The sequence below is a fragment of the Pungitius pungitius genome, chromosome 8 (genome assembly GCF_949316345.1).
Source record: "Pungitius pungitius chromosome 8, fPunPun2.1, whole genome shotgun sequence".
NCBI classification, from domain to species: Eukaryota; Metazoa; Chordata; class Actinopteri; order Perciformes; family Gasterosteidae; genus Pungitius; species Pungitius pungitius.
This window is the reverse complement of record NC_084907.1, coordinates 10,626,698-10,644,598: the sequence shown is the minus strand read 5'-3', so window position 1 is coordinate 10,644,598 and position 17,901 is coordinate 10,626,698. Positions and strand designations below refer to the sequence as shown.

Below are 17,901 nucleotides of genomic sequence, written 5' to 3'. Positions count from 1 at the left end.
TCCTCGCCAACATTATGTCAACGTCCGTTTTAAAGTAGTGTAATGAGCTGAGTTAAAGTTATTAGTTAATCAGTTATGCAGATGTTGCATGTGTTCACGTTATGCTCCGTTACCAGCTGTAGTTACGCGAGACAACCCGAGTTTTGGGGGGCCGTGTATGCGGAAGTGTTCGTTCGGCGTGGTGACGGCCAACAGTGACCGAAGTTGAGTTGTTTTATATAAATAAATGCAGCGGAGTTGCAAGCCAGTCATCGCCTCCTTATTTACGCTGCAGCATTGGGGTGAGCGTTACAGTACTATAACACAGTCACAGTCGATCCACCATTACCCTTCCCTTCGTAGTCTAGGTCTGTGAGGCAGCGCACCATCACCCAGGGTTCCCCGTCCCCACTATAATAAAATGACTCGAAATGACTCGAAACTAAAATGGTACGACTTGTGACTCGACTTGAGACTTGATGGCTGTGACTTGTGACTCGACTTGGGACTTGCTACGTCTTTGACTCGACTTGACTCGGGACTCGAGGGCAATGACTTGAGACTTGCTTGTGACTTGCCTAACAGTGACTTGTTCCCACCTCTGATTATAAAGCAATAAAACATGATTTCCTGGCAATACACAATTTCTCATCCACTGCTGGCTTTGCTATCTCCAAATGAACCACTTTACTCTGACAACATTGATCCTCTGTGCCATGAAACAAATGATTACCCTCTTCCAATCAATGCCTAGTTGTACCTCTGTGGTTTTTTTGAAGAGCAATCAGTAACCATCGCTCTACACAGACCGTAATATAAGGGGTTTGCTACTTTACAATTTAAGTAATAAGTCATATATTTAGTTGACATTTTGAAATGAACTAGCTCAATACTGTTATATGATTTGCACATAATTCAGGAAACACATGAAGATTATTATTCTGAAGAATCTACATTCTATTATGTATTGAATCATTCTGTCGTCCTCATTCTGAGACCAGAGTTTCCCCGTATTTGGAATACTGAAGAGCACCCAGAACCTCTCTGGAAGTGGCAGCGACCTGTCAGTCACATTAGGCCCACCCTAAAGCAACCCTGCTTTATGGTCTATTTGGATCATATTTTACTAAATGAACATCATGTTGTAATGAAAAAGACTTCAAACTAGAGATTTGTGATAATGCGGACATTTCTCCGCATGGGCTTTACTGGGCAGTTTGTTATCTAACATGGACCATGAATGGTATTACTCCAATACGTCGAGTACTAGTTAGTGAATTGATCAGTCAATTGATTGAATTTGCACCTGGGTAAAATTTCCCTTTGTGCTAAATTAAATAAATAGATGATATATGGTCTACTTCTGGATTTCTGTACACGTCAGCTGGATAAGTTGCCTATGCAAGTCTTTCTAGAAATCAACGGTTAGGGGTTGATCATTAACTTTTTAATTAATTAACATGAAAATAGTTTCCATCTCAGATCGCGTGCTGATACAGGGGAATTGAAGCCGTGGCTGAGTTTATTGAACCTTTGAGCAGACTGGACCGCACCTCTGAATATATAAGCACCACGTGAGAGTTAAGGCTTCCTCCCTGATTTCCCTCCATTTAGCGAGCCGAGTGAGGGTCCAAAGTGTTCCCACATGGTGAAGATGTGGGTGGGCAACATTTTGATTTATGCTGGAATCGAACAACGCAAATAGGACTGTGAGATGTTTGACTGGATTTGAGGATTTAACAGAGATGGACACTGGAAGTAAACCCTGGAGTACTTTGAGGGGGGAAAAAAAACATTTTCATTTGTTCACGCCTGGCATCCAATGTTAAAACTGCATGATGTTCTAATTTACATTTACAGAACACATAAAGCATGCAGATGCAGTTATTCCTATGGAGAAAATTGCTGTATGTCAACCAGGGTGAGAAACCTAAATGTTTGTAATGCTTTAAGTGGTACTTCAGGCTCGTAGTACTTCACGCTCTTAGTACTCTCTTGTGATAAGATACTTCTGGTTTGCAGTGGTTACAAAGAGCTTTACTTTTACTAACTACGCCGTCTGGTAGAGATTTCAAATGAAAATGTCCATTTAAAAGTGCCGTGCTTTTCTCCATTTTCTCAGTGTTAAGCCCCTCCCAATGCTCCATAAAAAACACTGTTAAAGCATGATAAAATCAAGAATCAAGAATGCAGGTGTAGTTTGCCTGGAGAAGTTTCGAGCCTCCTTGGCACTCGGTTATTTCTGTCAGTACTATAAATGGAAATCGAGTAGCAACTTCCATCCCTACTAATGAATAAGAGATAATTGAGAGAACTATGCTTGCAGCTTGTGTCGATCAACCTCCTACCAGCATCTATGTGACCCTTCCTCTCCTGTTTCAAACCAAATCTGCATATTTCCACTGCTACGCTGACGACACCCAACTCTACTCCTCCAAGACGAGCCCATCACCTCAGTCATCTGCTCTCAATCCGGGGAGACTTGTTGAAGTTTGAACACTGCTTTATTATAACATGCATAAATATTGATATTGCAATGTGTGTGGGACTTGGACTCCATCCTGCCGTAGGATAGAACAGGGGCTGGGATGCTGAGCAGAGCCATATCCCCCCCTTTGGGAGTCCAGACACTGGTGATGGTGGTAGAGAATAAATTGCTCCAATCCAGGTTCTGCTGTAGATGGGAGGTGTCAGGGGTGGTGGCGGGTCGCCTTTGGTGCGCGCTGAAATGACAGGCAGCAGACAGCAAAGAGAAAACAGTCTTTTAATGTTTGCCAGCACTGATGCAATTGGTTTACGGTAACATCACCCACATCTGGTTGGCTGGTACTACCCGACCCCGCCCCTAATCAGCTGGCCGTGCGCCCCCAGGGAGAGAGGAAGCCTCTCGGGAACGGCAAAGCCTGTCCAGTCTTGCTGACTGAATTTTCGCCTAAGCTTTATTATTTAGAAAAGCGCTATTTAAAATCTAAGTATTGCTACTATTAAATCCAAGGCTGACTTGATCCACCTGTGCTTGAACTCAATTCCATTCAACTAAGCATTTGCATTTCCCTAAAGGATAGTTTTACCTATCCAGCTTGCATTGGATCACTTTACTCCCAAAGCCGTGCAACGCGGTAGTCCGTGAGGAACTGCCAGGGGAGGTAGGGACCTTGAGGCAATAGGGTACTTTATTTCCTTTTATCGCCCCCCCCCCACCAATGACGCACTGGAAACAAAGCTGTCCACCAGAGTGGAAGGAAAGAGCAACTTTCTGCACCAGTGGCAAAGAACAAGCATTGGAAACGCTCTCGTCGACCCAAAGGCAAGTGGGGCCTGGAGGACCAGGCATTCAGTGTTATTCGTCCCCAAAATACCCTCCCGTCAACGAGGGACAACAGATGTGGCCCCGTTGTGAACATTTGCAACAGCAGGGCCTCAAACAAGAGCACGTTGCCACAGGACTGCCTGCATATCATGAGTGCCGTGGACTCCACAGAGGGTTCCAGAATGTCAAAAGAGGAAATTGTTAATTTGTGTGAAGATGAATGTGGTTGCTGCCGCTCCACAGAGGCCCCATGTAATCTCGTAAAGCACGTTGTGTGGTGGGAGAGCTGACGCTCGTGTTGTTTTTCTCAGGGCAAATAGCCTTAAGGGAAAAGAAGTGCCGCTGGAAACCTTAAATCATTGTTTCTCTTCACCCTTCTCCCCTGTGGAAAGGTGTTCATCCCCATCCCCCTGTGACAAAAGCTTTGAAAGTCGACAAAGGCGCTTCATCGTGGGGCTGCCAACAGATCACAGGCGACACAGGACAATTCCTTCCCCCTTTTGTTCCGGCCTTTTGTGTTAGAGCTGCGGCTTCTGTCATGCACATTTGTACCGATTTTTGCCGGATTCCCCCGTGGAATGCAACATTTTTTGGGGGGGGTTTGATTTTTATAAATCTGGTTGACTGCCAGACTCCTGTAAATATGCACACACACACACCCAATGAATCCCAATGCTCTCAACGCACCCAGCTACCATCGTGTGCGGATTATGTGAATCAGTCATACTAACAACAAATATTCACTTAGTCCAGCTGTAGCGGCCAGTGATGCAGTTATGCTTACTTGGCTCTTTGGTGAGTGGCACACTCTGGATTCATACATATACAGTATATATATTAAGTACTGTGGTCTTCTCAAGAGGCACCTGAAATAATTAGGATCCTTGAGATTCTCTGAGACGATGTTGCAATACTCGATCGGCATGAGGTAAGAAGAGAAGAGTGGGTAGTGACAAAGCTTAGTGGCCAGTGGATTTGAAAACATGAACCACAGTGTCTGGAGAGTTAATGCCAAGCCCCCAATACAACCCACAAAAATCCCAAAACAACAAAAACCAATGAGATGAAAGATGATATAAAGCGCCATAGTTGCATTTTTGTGTTTTTAGTGTTAAAGTGTTTCAGCCTGAGACACAGTAACAGTTTCCCAGCCAGTGAATCCCATGCAGGCCAATGTTTAATTTCTCCTGGCGCATTCAGGGCCCGCTTGGGGGAGGGGGTTCAGGTCGAGGCCCGTCCATCCCATCCTCGCATTCAGCCAACCCTCTCCCCGCCTCGTCATCTCACTCGCTCACCGTTTTCGCTCTCCTTCCGCAGACGTGGACGAGTGTGCAACCAGCACCCACGGGTGCCGGCCCGGTGAGCGCTGCGTGAACACGGCGGGCTCGTTTGTATGCAAGCAACGGGTCGTCTGTCCTGTCGGCTACCAGCCGAGGAACAGCGTTTGCGAGGGTGAGTCCACGTTCCGGGCGTATTTTTCGTACCTCTTGCTCCACTAACGTGGTTGAAACACTGTTGATGTCTTGTTTAGGATGCAGAGCTGGGTCCTTAGACTTATTTTTAAAGGGGAGCAGGATTTAGTAAAAGACAGAAAGAGCTGTAAAAGCAGAACCACAACCCTATCAGTAGACACTAGTGTCGAATTTCTGCAAAAGCCGGCAGTCCTTTTCAGTCAACAGCGTATTTTTAATCCCATTTAATCCCAAACATTGTGGAATGTAGAGATATATAAACATTGATATCATTCCCTTATTGGTTTTGTACATATTAAGCTGGTACAAGCAACAAGCTTAGCTTAGCTCTTGCAGCAGCTAACCTGCCATGTGCAAATATTACAAAATAATAGAATGTTTAAAGCTCACTTATTTAGAAGTTATATCTTATCGGTTCAATCCATACAATGCAATTTTACAAGTCGTTTTGTAATGACCCCGTATGTCCTGGCTGTGCACATTTCCCTCCCGGAGTCTCTGCTGGTTGCCTGGCAACCATCGCAGGGAGGGTAGCATCTTAAGATATGGACGGAGCGGCATGTTCAAATCAAATATGCAGCATCATTAGATCATTTTACACGACGGTAATTTTGACACGTGTCAACTAATGAACTGAAACATTAGCACTGCGAGCCGTGAATGAGCCTACAGAAGGGGTGCAACAATCCTCACTCACCTATTTATATCTGCAATTTGGGAGTCAATAATGTGACGTTCATTATCAACGAAATGTGAAGTGGTTGCAGGGTTGATATTACGTTAATGATATCAATGTATTCTGTTGATATTGGCTGAAATGAGCATGCTAACCTGCTAGCCCCAGCCCGTCCTGTCTTGTAGTGCCACTTGTACCTGGAGAGGCGATAGTGAGTCACTGTAGCGCCCAGTCTGTCCTCGGTCCGACGTGAGAAGACATTTAATACGTTTATCCGTTTGAACCCAAAGAGGCAGCAGGAGACTCCTTCGATAGCTAACTTAAACTGTGGCCTGAATCCCCTCCTTGAAATCAGACCAGAGTTTCTGCAGTTTCTATAATTTAACCGGAAATTATACTTTGTGATTCTGGCATGTGTTCCATTTGGCTGAAACCCATCGCACTGACTCCCCCGTAGTTGCGCCTCTCATGTTTGTGGGGCTTCTAAACGTTGCCTTCAGGGTGCTTCCACTTCACAACTCGCCACTTGGTTTGGCCGAGTGCTCGTGCTCGTATCGGAGCGTGTTTCTCCGTGTTGCCTCAGCAATTCAAACAACCAGCGGCGCACAGGTCCAACACTCATCCGGAGGCACTGCCTGATTCTAATCCTCTTTCTAATTGTATCCCTGAAAACCAAGTGATGATTTGCCCTTAAAGAGCCCCTTGAGAGTGCACACATCCCTGAAGAGACTGCAGGGTATTACAACATGGAAAGGTGAGATTGAAGTGTCCTCCCTCTGAGCCCAGGATGTTATTAGACGCAGCTTTTATTATTATAGTTATTTAGATTATTTAGAATGATTATCATTCCTCACGCAGTGGGGCAGGACGTAAACGGAGCCCGGTCAGCAGGGTTTTGGGTCCCAGTGAGGATGTCTGTGTCGCCCTTGGGTTCGTGATGAGAGAGGAGGCGCTTTGGAGCATCATCAGTTCTAGGCACCAGGGTGGACTAATCAATGTCGCTGGGTAATGAAGGTAATATTTAGTCGGCCGTTGGACGGGGGCAAACAGCTAATTAGCCGCATGGAAAGACATCCCTCTCCATCGGTGACTGGGTGGAAAGCGACTCTCAGAGGACGTGAGTGTCAAACAGGGAACAAATACCACGTCCAGACTCCCGCCCATCACTCATCACACTCAATAACTGTCATTTAGGAAGTTATGTAGAACTTCTGCTAATTGCAGAGTGTTGATACGGGATCTTTATTGGGAGGGGGGGGGGGGGTTCCTGGGATGCCGCACCTGTTTGCTTGAGCCACAGTGCCACCTGCTGTCCTGTTGACACGCTCAGAGGCAGCTTGGCAGCACGTTTTAAATCAAGTGACTCCTGTTGAATTGATCTGGTCCGTTTTGTCTTGCAGACGCGGATGAATGCTCCCTGCGGATCCACAATTGCGGCGCCGGCTTTGTGTGCGAGAACACGGCCGGGTCGTTCCTCTGCAAACCCCGGCACAAGTGCATCAGCGGCTTCACGCAGGACCCCCATGGAAACTGTGTCGGTAGGAGACACGTCAGAGCGCCTCCAGCTTTCTGCTACGTGGTGCTGGCAAATGGCAGCAATTATTTCTAATATTACTAAAAGGAGGTAATATGAAGTCCAAAGGCGTGGGGGTGCTGTGTGTGGGAGGGGGGGGGGGGATGTCTTTTACTTTGAGTACACAACTCATTGATGACATCACAATCCATTTTCCCAATGGACATGTGGACTGAGAAGTTTGTGACCTGAGGGCTCGCTAAGGGTGCACATTGTTTAAAGTATTAATTTAAAATATGCAACAATAGTCCTGATGAATGTCAAAAAACTGCCATAATTGCATATGATTGCCACAGAGTTTTGTTGACAATGTCGAGCTTATGATTCCATCTATAAGGGAAACATCATTATATTTTCATTTTCTAACTATAAATAGTTAAAAATAACAACATTGTTTTAACAGAAGTGTAGTCAATCATCCTCCTGCTCATACATACCAGTAGTAGTACTGTAGCTGCCAAATGAAGAATCTTTCTCTTTAGCTGTTAAATGCTGCACATTCTAGGCCCTTAAACGTTGCTGTTATATGAAAATAAAATTCGCTTTGAGGTACTTCATAGATTCACATGTAACACACACGACTGATTGCAATTCAGCCTGGTTGTATTCCTGATACTAACATGCAAAATACTACTCCCATCGTTTCTATTATTTGGTCCACCCCCACTTCTACCATTAAATCTGCAACCACCCCTCGGCGTGACATTTCTTCAACTGTGGTCACGTGTGTTTGCAGACGTGAATGAGTGCAGCAGCCTGAGTGAGCCGTGCAGCTCGGGCTTTAACTGTGTCAACACGGTGGGCTCCTACACGTGCCAGCAGAAGGTCATCATGTGCAGCCACGGCCACCACGTCAGCCCCGACGGAGCCCGCTGTGTCGGTGAGACTTACCCTTTGACCCGGGGGAGGCCGGCGACCAAAGCATCGCTGTCCTGTTTGGTTAAGACACGAGCGCTCAAGTTGTTGTCAGAATGCGCTGATAGGGGAGAATGAGCTTTAACATCCGCTGGTTAACGTCAGTCAATCGTAGTGAAGGACGAATTATCAAATGAGTGGCGATATGAATAAATGCAGACAAAATATTTGTGTGTTTATAGAAACCGTGGAATACAAAAAAAGACTCAAGTTTTTATATTTGCAAATACGTCTATCTGACAAACTGATCAGAATTTGGTGGGCAAAGGTCACCTTGACCTCACAAATCGCTACTTATTACAATTTACACCAAATTGTTGTAGTATAAAATGATGAAGAGAGGACATTTTGGACTGACGTGGACATTAGCAGAAATTCAAATATTAGTAGTTATAGTTCTGAATTAGCATGAACGCTGGTCCAGCAGAATCCTCGCCAATAAACCAATTCATTATCCATCTGCACGGCAGATGTCACACTCTGTACATGGGTACCAAGGAGGGTTTTGGTTCTTGTTAAGATGGTTAACAAGGTAGAAGTTTAGGTCTCAATAGCACATTCCTATTAGCATTTAGCTCAAAGCCGTCACACACGTTTTCCCTGAAATTACTTGAAAATCTATATATTTTACAAATGAGAACAATGGTTAGGCTTGATTAAAGTACACCGACAACAACTCAAGGCTCTAGGCGTCTTGGTTGGGTTGAGTCAGGTGCAGAGGGGCTTATTGCTGACGCACCTTCTCTTACTCTCAGACGTTGATGAGTGTCAGACGGGGACGCACCGCTGTGGAGCGGGACAGATCTGTCACAACCTCCCTGGCAGCTACCGCTGCGTCTGTCAGACGGGCTTCCAGTACGACGCCCTGCGCAAGGCCTGCACAGGTAGGTCTGCTCTGTGAGCAGATTGTCAAAACTGTCCCATCGCAGATTATTCCGAAAGAAATAAAGCTCTTTGTGAAATAAATAGTGCCCAGTTTGAGCAACAAAATGTAGGCTGAATCAATGCACTGCAATCCTAATGTACACATTACTTTAGTAGATTGAAACATACTTACATACTAAAAATAACAAGTACATGCATAGAAATAATGAAAAGAACAGGTAGACAGGTACCGAAACAAGTACAAGTAGGAAGTACAGGATCAAGAACAGCAGCAAAAACAGGGTCTTGCAATGAAATAAGAAAATAAACTTGCAGGTAGATATGGAATAGAACTACAGAAACATGGCTAGAAAACCCCCCAGCTAGAGCAGAACAGGATAAAGAACAGGAGGAGGAACAGAGGCAAAAATTGTTTTTTTAGTTAACTACCGATGATCAGATATTCCATTTGATGATGAAAATCAAATGACCATAGTCTATGGCAATGGATTTGAAGAAGACTGAATTCTTTATTTCTCATCTTATCATTTTCCTTCAGGTCTGCTCTAGTATTTTTCAGAATATGTGGCTCTTTAGATCAACTATTTAAGTACTTGGGAGCAAACGAGGAGGTACAAGCTCCTGGTTGTGTGTCTGTCTGACCTTTTCTTTCTCCACTAAAAGACTTGTGTGGAGCAGAAACAGTTGTTGGGACATTCTGTATTTTTAAGGCGTTCTTTCTTTTGTCATAACTGTCCCTTTTGGGAAAGGTATGAATGAGCAAAATGAAATACCTCAAGAAGGAAACTCTCCTGTTGGCTCTGAAGGAAGCGACCCGGAGAAACCCTGCCAGGGTCAATGATCAGAATGGGCCTCATGGAAGAGCTGCAAAGTTGTCATACTACATTTGACTTAAAGATAGAGGTCTTTAAGTCATATCGACTAATCAGCCAGGACACGTTTGCTTTTCCTAATAAATGGGGTCCGATATTAGTCCATGAAACCATATTTCTCGATTAACAATTATGTTTTTGTCGTAAAAACTTGTTGGTTAAAACCAGCGAGGGCGAGATGGATTAAAATCAACTGCAGCATTCGCTCCATGAGGGATCTTACAGAGAAATGGGCGGCCTGAAGGAGGCCTGGCCGAAGGTATCTGTCTGCCACCTCACGGTTTGTGTCCTCCTGCACTCGCAGATGTGAATGAGTGCTGGCGCCAGACCGGCCGGCTGTGCGCCCAGACCTGCGAAAACACGCCGGGCTCCTACCGCTGCTCGTGCACAGCCGGCTTCTCGCTCGCACCCGATGGCAAGAACTGTGAAGGTAAGCTCCGTCTCTCACGTGGGCATCATTGAATTGCTCCAAGCGCTGCAGCTGAGGCGTCACAGACGAGGCTGTGCTTCCAAGAAGGTGCGCCGGAGCATTATCCACCTGTGAAGCAACATTATTCCATTTTTAGTGATGTCTCATTTGCTCCACAATCTCGAAGCTTGTCTTTCTTTTATAAGCATGCATACAAACTAATTTAGAAACTTTCCAAATATGCTGAATGCACATCCCCAGGAGTAGGATTGTACTTTTTCCTTTTGACTGTTCTCTACTGACACGCATAGTGTCTTCTCCTCTGGTCTATAAAGCTCCACTCTGTCGTTATTTTATTACTACTGTATTACCAAATATGTATTACCCCACTGAAAATAGTTCCCAAAAATATACACTTCTCTCCTGTTTGAGTAACATTTGCTGACCTGCAGTTTTGGAAAATCACTGGGAATTAAAACAAATATTTGAGTCTCATATATATTTGTATATACACTTCTTCTGTCATTGACATGTTTGCAGTAATCAGAGAGTATTCATAGAGCCTTTTAATATAAGATAAATCATCTTCAAATTGCTTCTTTTTATAGGATTCGTTAACAAAAAGAAAAAAGCAGAACCTCGAAAAACAGTAAGATTCCAATCTTGTCTTCTGTCTTTTCGGTGCTTAGACGTAAACGAGTGTGACCAAAGTCCCTGCAGCCAGGAATGTGCCAACATCTACAGCTCGTACCAATGCTACTGTCGCCAAGGCTACTTCCTGAAAGAGGACGGACACACCTGTGAAGGTAATGACGAAGGGCGGAGGGGTAGGAAGGTCTACAGCAGGGCTATTCAATTGGCGGCCCGCGGGCCACATGCGGCCCGAAAGCAACCTCAGAGTGGCCCAGCCCGTAGTTCCGCAATAGACAGTATAAAAGAGAAAATAAGGTCCCGCCAGCGATATTTTTTCCCCCACTATGGCCACGCCAAGACCCGCCCTTCAATAGCATTCACACACTACTGTTGGCCAGGTGTCCGTGTAGAGTAGCGATCGTCATCCTCAGTATGTTTGGATCAACGTACACATGTGAGTCAAGTTTTTCACACATGAACTCGATAAAAAGCAACTCTCGTGGCTCCCTGACTGACCGTACCGTCCATCAATGCCTCCGGATTGCATTGACAACAGTCACTGCTCTCGTTCAAAACAAAAAATGTCACCTCTCCCACTAAGTCAGCAGGATAAATGTAGCCTACCTACATCAATATAATGTGGCATGTGTCATCACACATGTTGGTGATTTAAAATATGTTCCCTCAATGTGCAGTAGTACACCTTGTGTAGTTAGTTATAGTTGTGAATACTGCGCACTTTTTATTTTTATGCACTTTGAGATGTTCCTGCATGGGTCAAATATAAGATGTTTATTTTATTTCAAAAGGAAACTTAATGATATTGTGAATTGCCTATTGTGCACTTTTTTGTTTTATGTACTTAGTATTTAGGTCAGATATGTAGCTTAGGTAGGCCTAGGCAGGAGGTGCCTAGGTCAGTTTCTTTTCTTTTGTAAGTGGAAAAAGTAGGAGCTACCTCAGATTCTGTTCAGTTAGCTCTTTTGTTTTCTATGCACCTTTTGCTGTGCAAACTGACCAAATTCAAAAGAGAAACGCTGAAATGACTGGCCCAACTAACCTTTCTCGATTTGAAAATCTGGCCCAACTGAATTTGTAATTGAATAGCCCTGGTCTACAGCATACATAGGCTCAGCCCTCCATTCTACATTACTATATTCATGTTGAGAGGTACGAATCTACCCAAAACTGGATGTGGAAGATGTTGGTGGACCACAGGTTCAACATTCCAGCTGCTAACACAGCGTTACCTGGCTAGCATGCTCCATCTGTAATTCATTTCATCTGTGATGTTAATTGGAATGCTAATTTAAGCTATATAAGAATCCCCCGTACAGGTTTCCCGTGCAAGGAAGTAATCTGTAAATGACAACAAAAGCTTTAAAAATATTTTAGCATTCTGCTGTCTCTTTTGTTGTCTATACATCTGTAGAAAAGGGAACAGGACGTTCTCTTCTGTCAGCACCGAAATAGAGAGACACAAGTTAATCTGTTCCAGTTGCAAGTCTCATTTGCTTTTGGAAGATATTATAACGACTTATCCTCAGTCACTACACACAGCTCCGATCCAACTGATGCTCTGTGTGTGTGTCCTTACAGACATCGACGAGTGCTCTCAGAGCCTCGGGAACCATTGTACCTTTAAGTGTGTTAACGTCGCTGGCAGCTACCAGTGCGCCTGTCCTCCTCGTGGATACGTCCTGTCTGCTAATGGACGCACCTGCAAAGGTGAGGCCTCAGTGACCTGTGACCTGGTCCGACTTGTAAGACTAACCATGATATGCAAATGATCTTATTAGAGCTATGCTAATGTTCATATATTTCCAGGACAGAAAAGGTTTCTTGTTTTTAATTTTGATTACATTTTTGGCATTTTTTTACAAAGAGAATTCAAGAAATGATTTATATGAATCAGAAAGTCTCAAAAAAGGCCCCCAAAAATGTTTTTTGGAATACTGTGTTCTCAAAAGAAATCTCGCAATACATGACAACAATGCATTACAAGTGTAAGCTGTAAAGGACCATATCACAATGTTGACAGTTTAATTCGTTGTCTTTTTCAGATGTGGACGAATGCTCAGCTGGTTCCCACAACTGTTCATTAGGACAGACCTGCTATAACCTCCATGGGGGGTTCAGATGTCTCTCCTTGGACTGCCCTCACAACTACAAGAAGGTGTCCGACAAGTGAGTCTCAACATCTTAAAACTATTTTTCCTCCCAAATGCATTTACGAAACTAGATGATGCAATATTCTGTGTTCAGAGGCATTCTGATTCAGGTGGGGGTGGAGCCTCGGTATCGAGGTCCCGCCCATAAATCATGTCGGTAGCTTAAGATTTATAACCCTGGCAAAAGGGGGAAGATACTGAATATATCTGTTTTTACCGAACCCGCCCAAACACTACAATGTCCCCCCTCGCCCTCCTCTCCCCTCTCCTTCTCCACCCGTCTCCAGCCGCTGCGAGCGGACCAACTGCCCCAGCAACTCCTTAGACTGCCAGAAGGCGCCGGTCCGCATCACGCACTACCAGCTCAGCTTCCAGACCAACATCATCGTCCCCGCCCAGATCTTCCGAATCGGACCGTCCCCCGCTTACTCCGGCGACCACGTCGTCATCAGCGTCGTCAAAGGCAACAAGGAGGGCTACTTTAGCACCCGAAAGCTCAACGGCTTCATGGGCGCCGTCTACCTGCAGAGACAAGTCCGCCAGCCCAAAGACTTCCTGATAGATGTGGAGATGAAGCTGCTGAGACAGGGGACAGTCACCTCCTTCCTGGCCAGGATCTATGTCTTCATCACAGCCAGCGCCATGTAACATCAGGGGACACTCAAAGGGGGGAGAGGGTTTCGGTGCTATTTTTGTAACGCCTCCCTTCACTCAAACACATTCACAAATCTTCAGTCAATTGTTGCCAGAGACCTTATCGCGTGTCTTGACTTCAGAAGGTTGTCTTCATTGCCTCCTCAGAGTTCATCTATCAAAGTGTTTTTATCCTTTGGACTTGTTAATGCCCCACCATTCTGTAGTCTGAGTCTGCCCAGCGATTGGAGGCGCGCTGCTGCACAGGTTACTGCACAGGTCTGGGGTGGTGTTTAGCGCGTTGTCTTGCTCTTTAACCTCCATATGTAAATGTTCTGAAGAAGGTTCTGAAGAAAGTAACACTAGAAGTTATAAGGCATAACTACTGAATGTGCGAGGCCAGCCGAAAACAAGAATAAATGAATTAAATAGTAATCAAATAATTATGTATTTTAAATATTGTTGTCTCTCTTCATTCAGTTGGTTAGAAAAATCAAAATGAATAAATTAAATATATTTTTTCACATGACCTAATTCGGTAGCTATTTTTCAACTTTTATAATTTGCTCAAACAGCATTTTGCGTGAGTGTTTGTTTGTCTGTTAGAAACAGGAGTAAACATAACAAATATTATTCCATCAGCTGATTGGTGCTGCATCTCGTTTCATTCATATGATGTATTCATTTAGATCTGTTTTTACTTTTGTTCCATTTGGGCCTCCATAGCCACCACCCACATTTGTTTATGTATTTATAGAAAAGTAGCAACTTTCTTAAAATAGTTTCTTTTGTTATTTGATGTGCATTTTTTAAGATTTAATCTGGATGGAAGGGTAATTCAGTTCAATCCACTTGACAAAAAAACATGAACCATTCATATAGCACTGAGAATAAAATGTAGCGTAACTGTTGATTATTTTATTAACTGTCATATTCCTTCCTTTCTTACTGGATGGATCACTCTGTGTTACTGTATCATAACATCTCAGGGTTAAAATCAGTCATGTATCCACTACACACATATCTGTGCAGCCTGCAGGAATTCTTCATGCCGTTGTACCTTCAGACAGGCCTCACACTACATTGTATCTATAAACCCATCAACAAATCATCATCAAACTGGTATTTTCCTAACAACTGAAGAGTATTTTGGAAACATCTTATATCTTCTGCATATGCATAATAAGATTTGACAGTGTTTCATGAAAAAGTATAATCTTATGAGCAGTCTAGAATACAAATGATCATAGATGGGGTCGATGGTGGCGGATGGAGTAGTGTGATGCGCTGGGAGCCACAAGGTTGGTGGTTTGAATCCTGGCTGCCCCATGTGCCATGTTCAAGTGTCTCTGAGCAAGACACCCAACCCCTAATTGCTCCCTTGGCAAAATGTAACCCATGGGTTAAAATGCAATGTAAGTCGCTTTGGATAAAAGCGTGTTCCTCCGTGACCCAGGAGTGTCAACAGAGGGTGTATTGGAACATAGATACTCACGCTTTCTGTAGCAATGACACAATGTAATTTGTTCAGCATCTTTCTCTGATTTGAAACAAGAGGACCATTTTGCACTGAGCAACATATTTGTTAATGACTATGAATGGACATGAAGGTCACACACAGAGCCAGCTATGTTTCAATATATCAGACAAAATCATGTTTTAACTACGCCCCATGATGGAATGTATAAAACTTGTGTTTGTTCTTCATTCATGGTGCTCGAGCTGCAGCAAACTGCACTGTGAAAGTTCAGTGTCCCTCAATAGAGAATCACTCTGTGTCACAACCTCTATTTTTTATTAAAAAACGCGATATTATAACTCAATTCAATTCCTTTTATTTTGTATAGCCCAAAATCGCAATTATAAATTTGCCTCAGAGGGCTTTGCAATCTGTACACATGCAACATCCTCTGCCCAAGACCCTCATATCGGCACAGGAAAAACTCCCAAAAAAAGGAAAAACCCTTCAAAGGGGAAAAAAGTGAAGAAACCTTAGGGAGAACGTCAGAAGAGGGATCCCTCTCCCGGGATGGACAGACTACAATGGATGTCATGTGTACAGAATTGACAATGTAAAGGATGTACAATACATTCAATTCCTCTAACAGAAAGGATACAAATAATTGCAAGTAGCAGGCCAAGAGTACAGCAGGACCACTGCAGGGACAACCACAACCACAGGGGTGATGATGATGATGATGGTGGCAGCAGGTGGCAGGAGGGCCACAGTAGAAGTCAGGACCAGGGTCCAGACCGAACTACAATCTACGGAGACCTGCTAGGCGAGAAAACACAAAACTCCCGGAAAGAAGCTGAATTAGTGATGTGGATTAAGGAGCGGATTAAGGAGTAAGAGTGAGAGAGGGGCTCGGTGTGTCCTAAGAAGTCCCACGGCAGTCTAGGCCTAAAGAATCTTAACTAAGGGCTGGTCCAGGCTAACCTGAGCCAGCCCTAACTATAAGAGATATCAAAGAGGAAAGTTCTAAGCTTTATCTTAAATGAGCTAACCGAGTCTGCCCTCCGGACTGAAAGTGGAAGCTGGTTCCACAAAAGAGGAGCTTGATAACTGAAGGCTCTGGCCCCCATCCTACTTTTTAAAACTCTAGGAACCACAAGTAACCCAGCATTTACGGAGCGCAGATGCCTTGTAGGGCAATACGGTGTAACAAGCTCTTTAAGATAAGACGGTGCCTCACCAGCAAGTGCCTTGTAGGTCCCTTAATTTCTACTCTTGATTTAACAGGAAGCCAGTGCAGAGAAGTTAATACAGGAGTGATATGATCCCTTTACTTAGTTCTTGTTAATACATGTGTTGCAGCATTCTGAATCAACTGGAGAGGTTTAAGAGATTTACAAGAGCAGCCTGATAACAAAGAATTACAGTAATCCAGTCTAGAAGTTACAAATGCATAAACTATTTTTATTGCATCACTTTGAGACATGAAGTTCCTGATTTTTGATACATTACGTAGATGAAAAAAGGCACTCCTTGAAGTCTTCTTTATATAAGAGTTGAAGGACATATCCTGGTCAAAGAGAACTCCAAGATTCTTTACATTACATGTCATTTTTCCGAGTTTAGCATCAGGAAGTTGCAGGTCATCCAAGTTTGATGTCTCCAAGACATTCTTGAAGTCTAACAAGCTGGTTGGTGTCTTCTGGCTTGATCGACAGATACAGTTGAGTATCAAAAAGAAGCATATACAAGGTAAATAAAATCGGTCCAAGCACAGAACCTTGTGGGACTCCGTGACCAACATTGGTGGTCTTCGAGGATTTACTGTTTACAAGCACAAACTGGGATCGATACAATAGGATTTAAACAATTAAAAAGTACAGTTCCTTTCATACCAATCAAATGTTCTAGTCTCCGCAGCAGGATACAATGATCAATGGTGTCTAATGCGGCGCTGAGGTCCAGCAAGACAAGAAAAGAGACGAGTCCTTGGTCGAATGCAAGTAGAAGATCATTTGTAATTTTCACTGTGCCGTTTCTGTGCTATGATGCACTCGAAATCCTGACTGGAAATCCTCAAACAAAGCATTGTTTTGCAGAAAGTCACCTAATTGATTTGAGACAGATTTCTCAAGGATTTGATGCTGCATCCAAGGTTCCTACATCTGAAGAAGGGTCGGCTCTGGTTGGAGGCAGGAGACCATCAATTTTCTCTTTGATAGTCAGAATCTTGTCATTGAAGAAGTTTATGAAGCCGTTACTGAGGTCCACAGGAAATACACGGCTTGACAACGCTGTTACTCTCTGTCAGTCTGGCTACAGTGCTGAAGAGAAACCGGGAGTTGTTTTTATTTTTCTTATTAATCATGAGTAATAATATATCTTGCGTTACGTAGAGCCTTCTTACATGTTTTAACGTTGTCTTCTGATTTGGTGGAACGGCATAACCGCTTAAGTTTCCGCAGTTTGCTTTAAGTTCCGGGTCTGAGGTTTATACCAAGGAGCAAACTTTCTTGAATTCAATGATTTCTGAAGTTCTTCGTCCAAGATTTTTTAACAGACCACAACAGAATCAAACTGCTGATTGTTGGTGTCACTTATTTTTTCCACTCTTCTCGTCTATTTGTGACAGTATGCTGACATCCCCATCTACTGGTCAAGGTGCAGGTTTACCTCAATAGCGCCTCCAAACAACACCAAAGATCATTACAGTTTATAAATCCACACGTGTGTGTGTGTGTGTGTGTGTGTGTGTGTGTGCGTGTGTGTGTGTGTGCTTTCATAACAGCGAACAGATGGAAAGTAGGGAGGGTGAACCTCTCGCAGGTCGTAGATAAACACTGATACACAGGTTTTAGAAGTTAATATAATCACAAATGTTTTTGGGCCGAAGCTATTGACTGTTAAGAAGGTCTCG

At 43.8% G+C, this 17,901-nt stretch overlaps 1 protein-coding gene across 2 annotated transcripts in view; it reads left to right on the top strand.

Annotated features, from left to right (window-relative positions):
• fbln2 (fibulin 2) overlaps positions 1–15,330 on the top strand; it is a 39,789-nt gene extending 24,459 nt beyond the window's left edge. For both annotated transcript variants that reach the window (XM_037490341.2, XM_037490342.2), the window contains 9 exons: positions 4,607–4,741; positions 6,838–6,975; positions 7,747–7,890; positions 8,681–8,809; positions 9,987–10,112; positions 10,781–10,897; positions 12,324–12,452; positions 12,788–12,911; positions 13,183–15,330. In XM_037490341.2, the coding sequence (XP_037346238.2) occupies positions 4,607–4,741; positions 6,838–6,975; positions 7,747–7,890; positions 8,681–8,809; positions 9,987–10,112; positions 10,781–10,897; positions 12,324–12,452; positions 12,788–12,911; positions 13,183–13,543 (1,403 nt within the window). In that variant the 3' untranslated portion in view covers positions 13,544–15,330. The remainder of the gene's footprint in view (positions 1–4,606; positions 4,742–6,837; positions 6,976–7,746; positions 7,891–8,680; positions 8,810–9,986; positions 10,113–10,780; positions 10,898–12,323; positions 12,453–12,787; positions 12,912–13,182) is intronic.
• Positions 15,331–17,901: the final 2,571 nt, after the last annotated feature.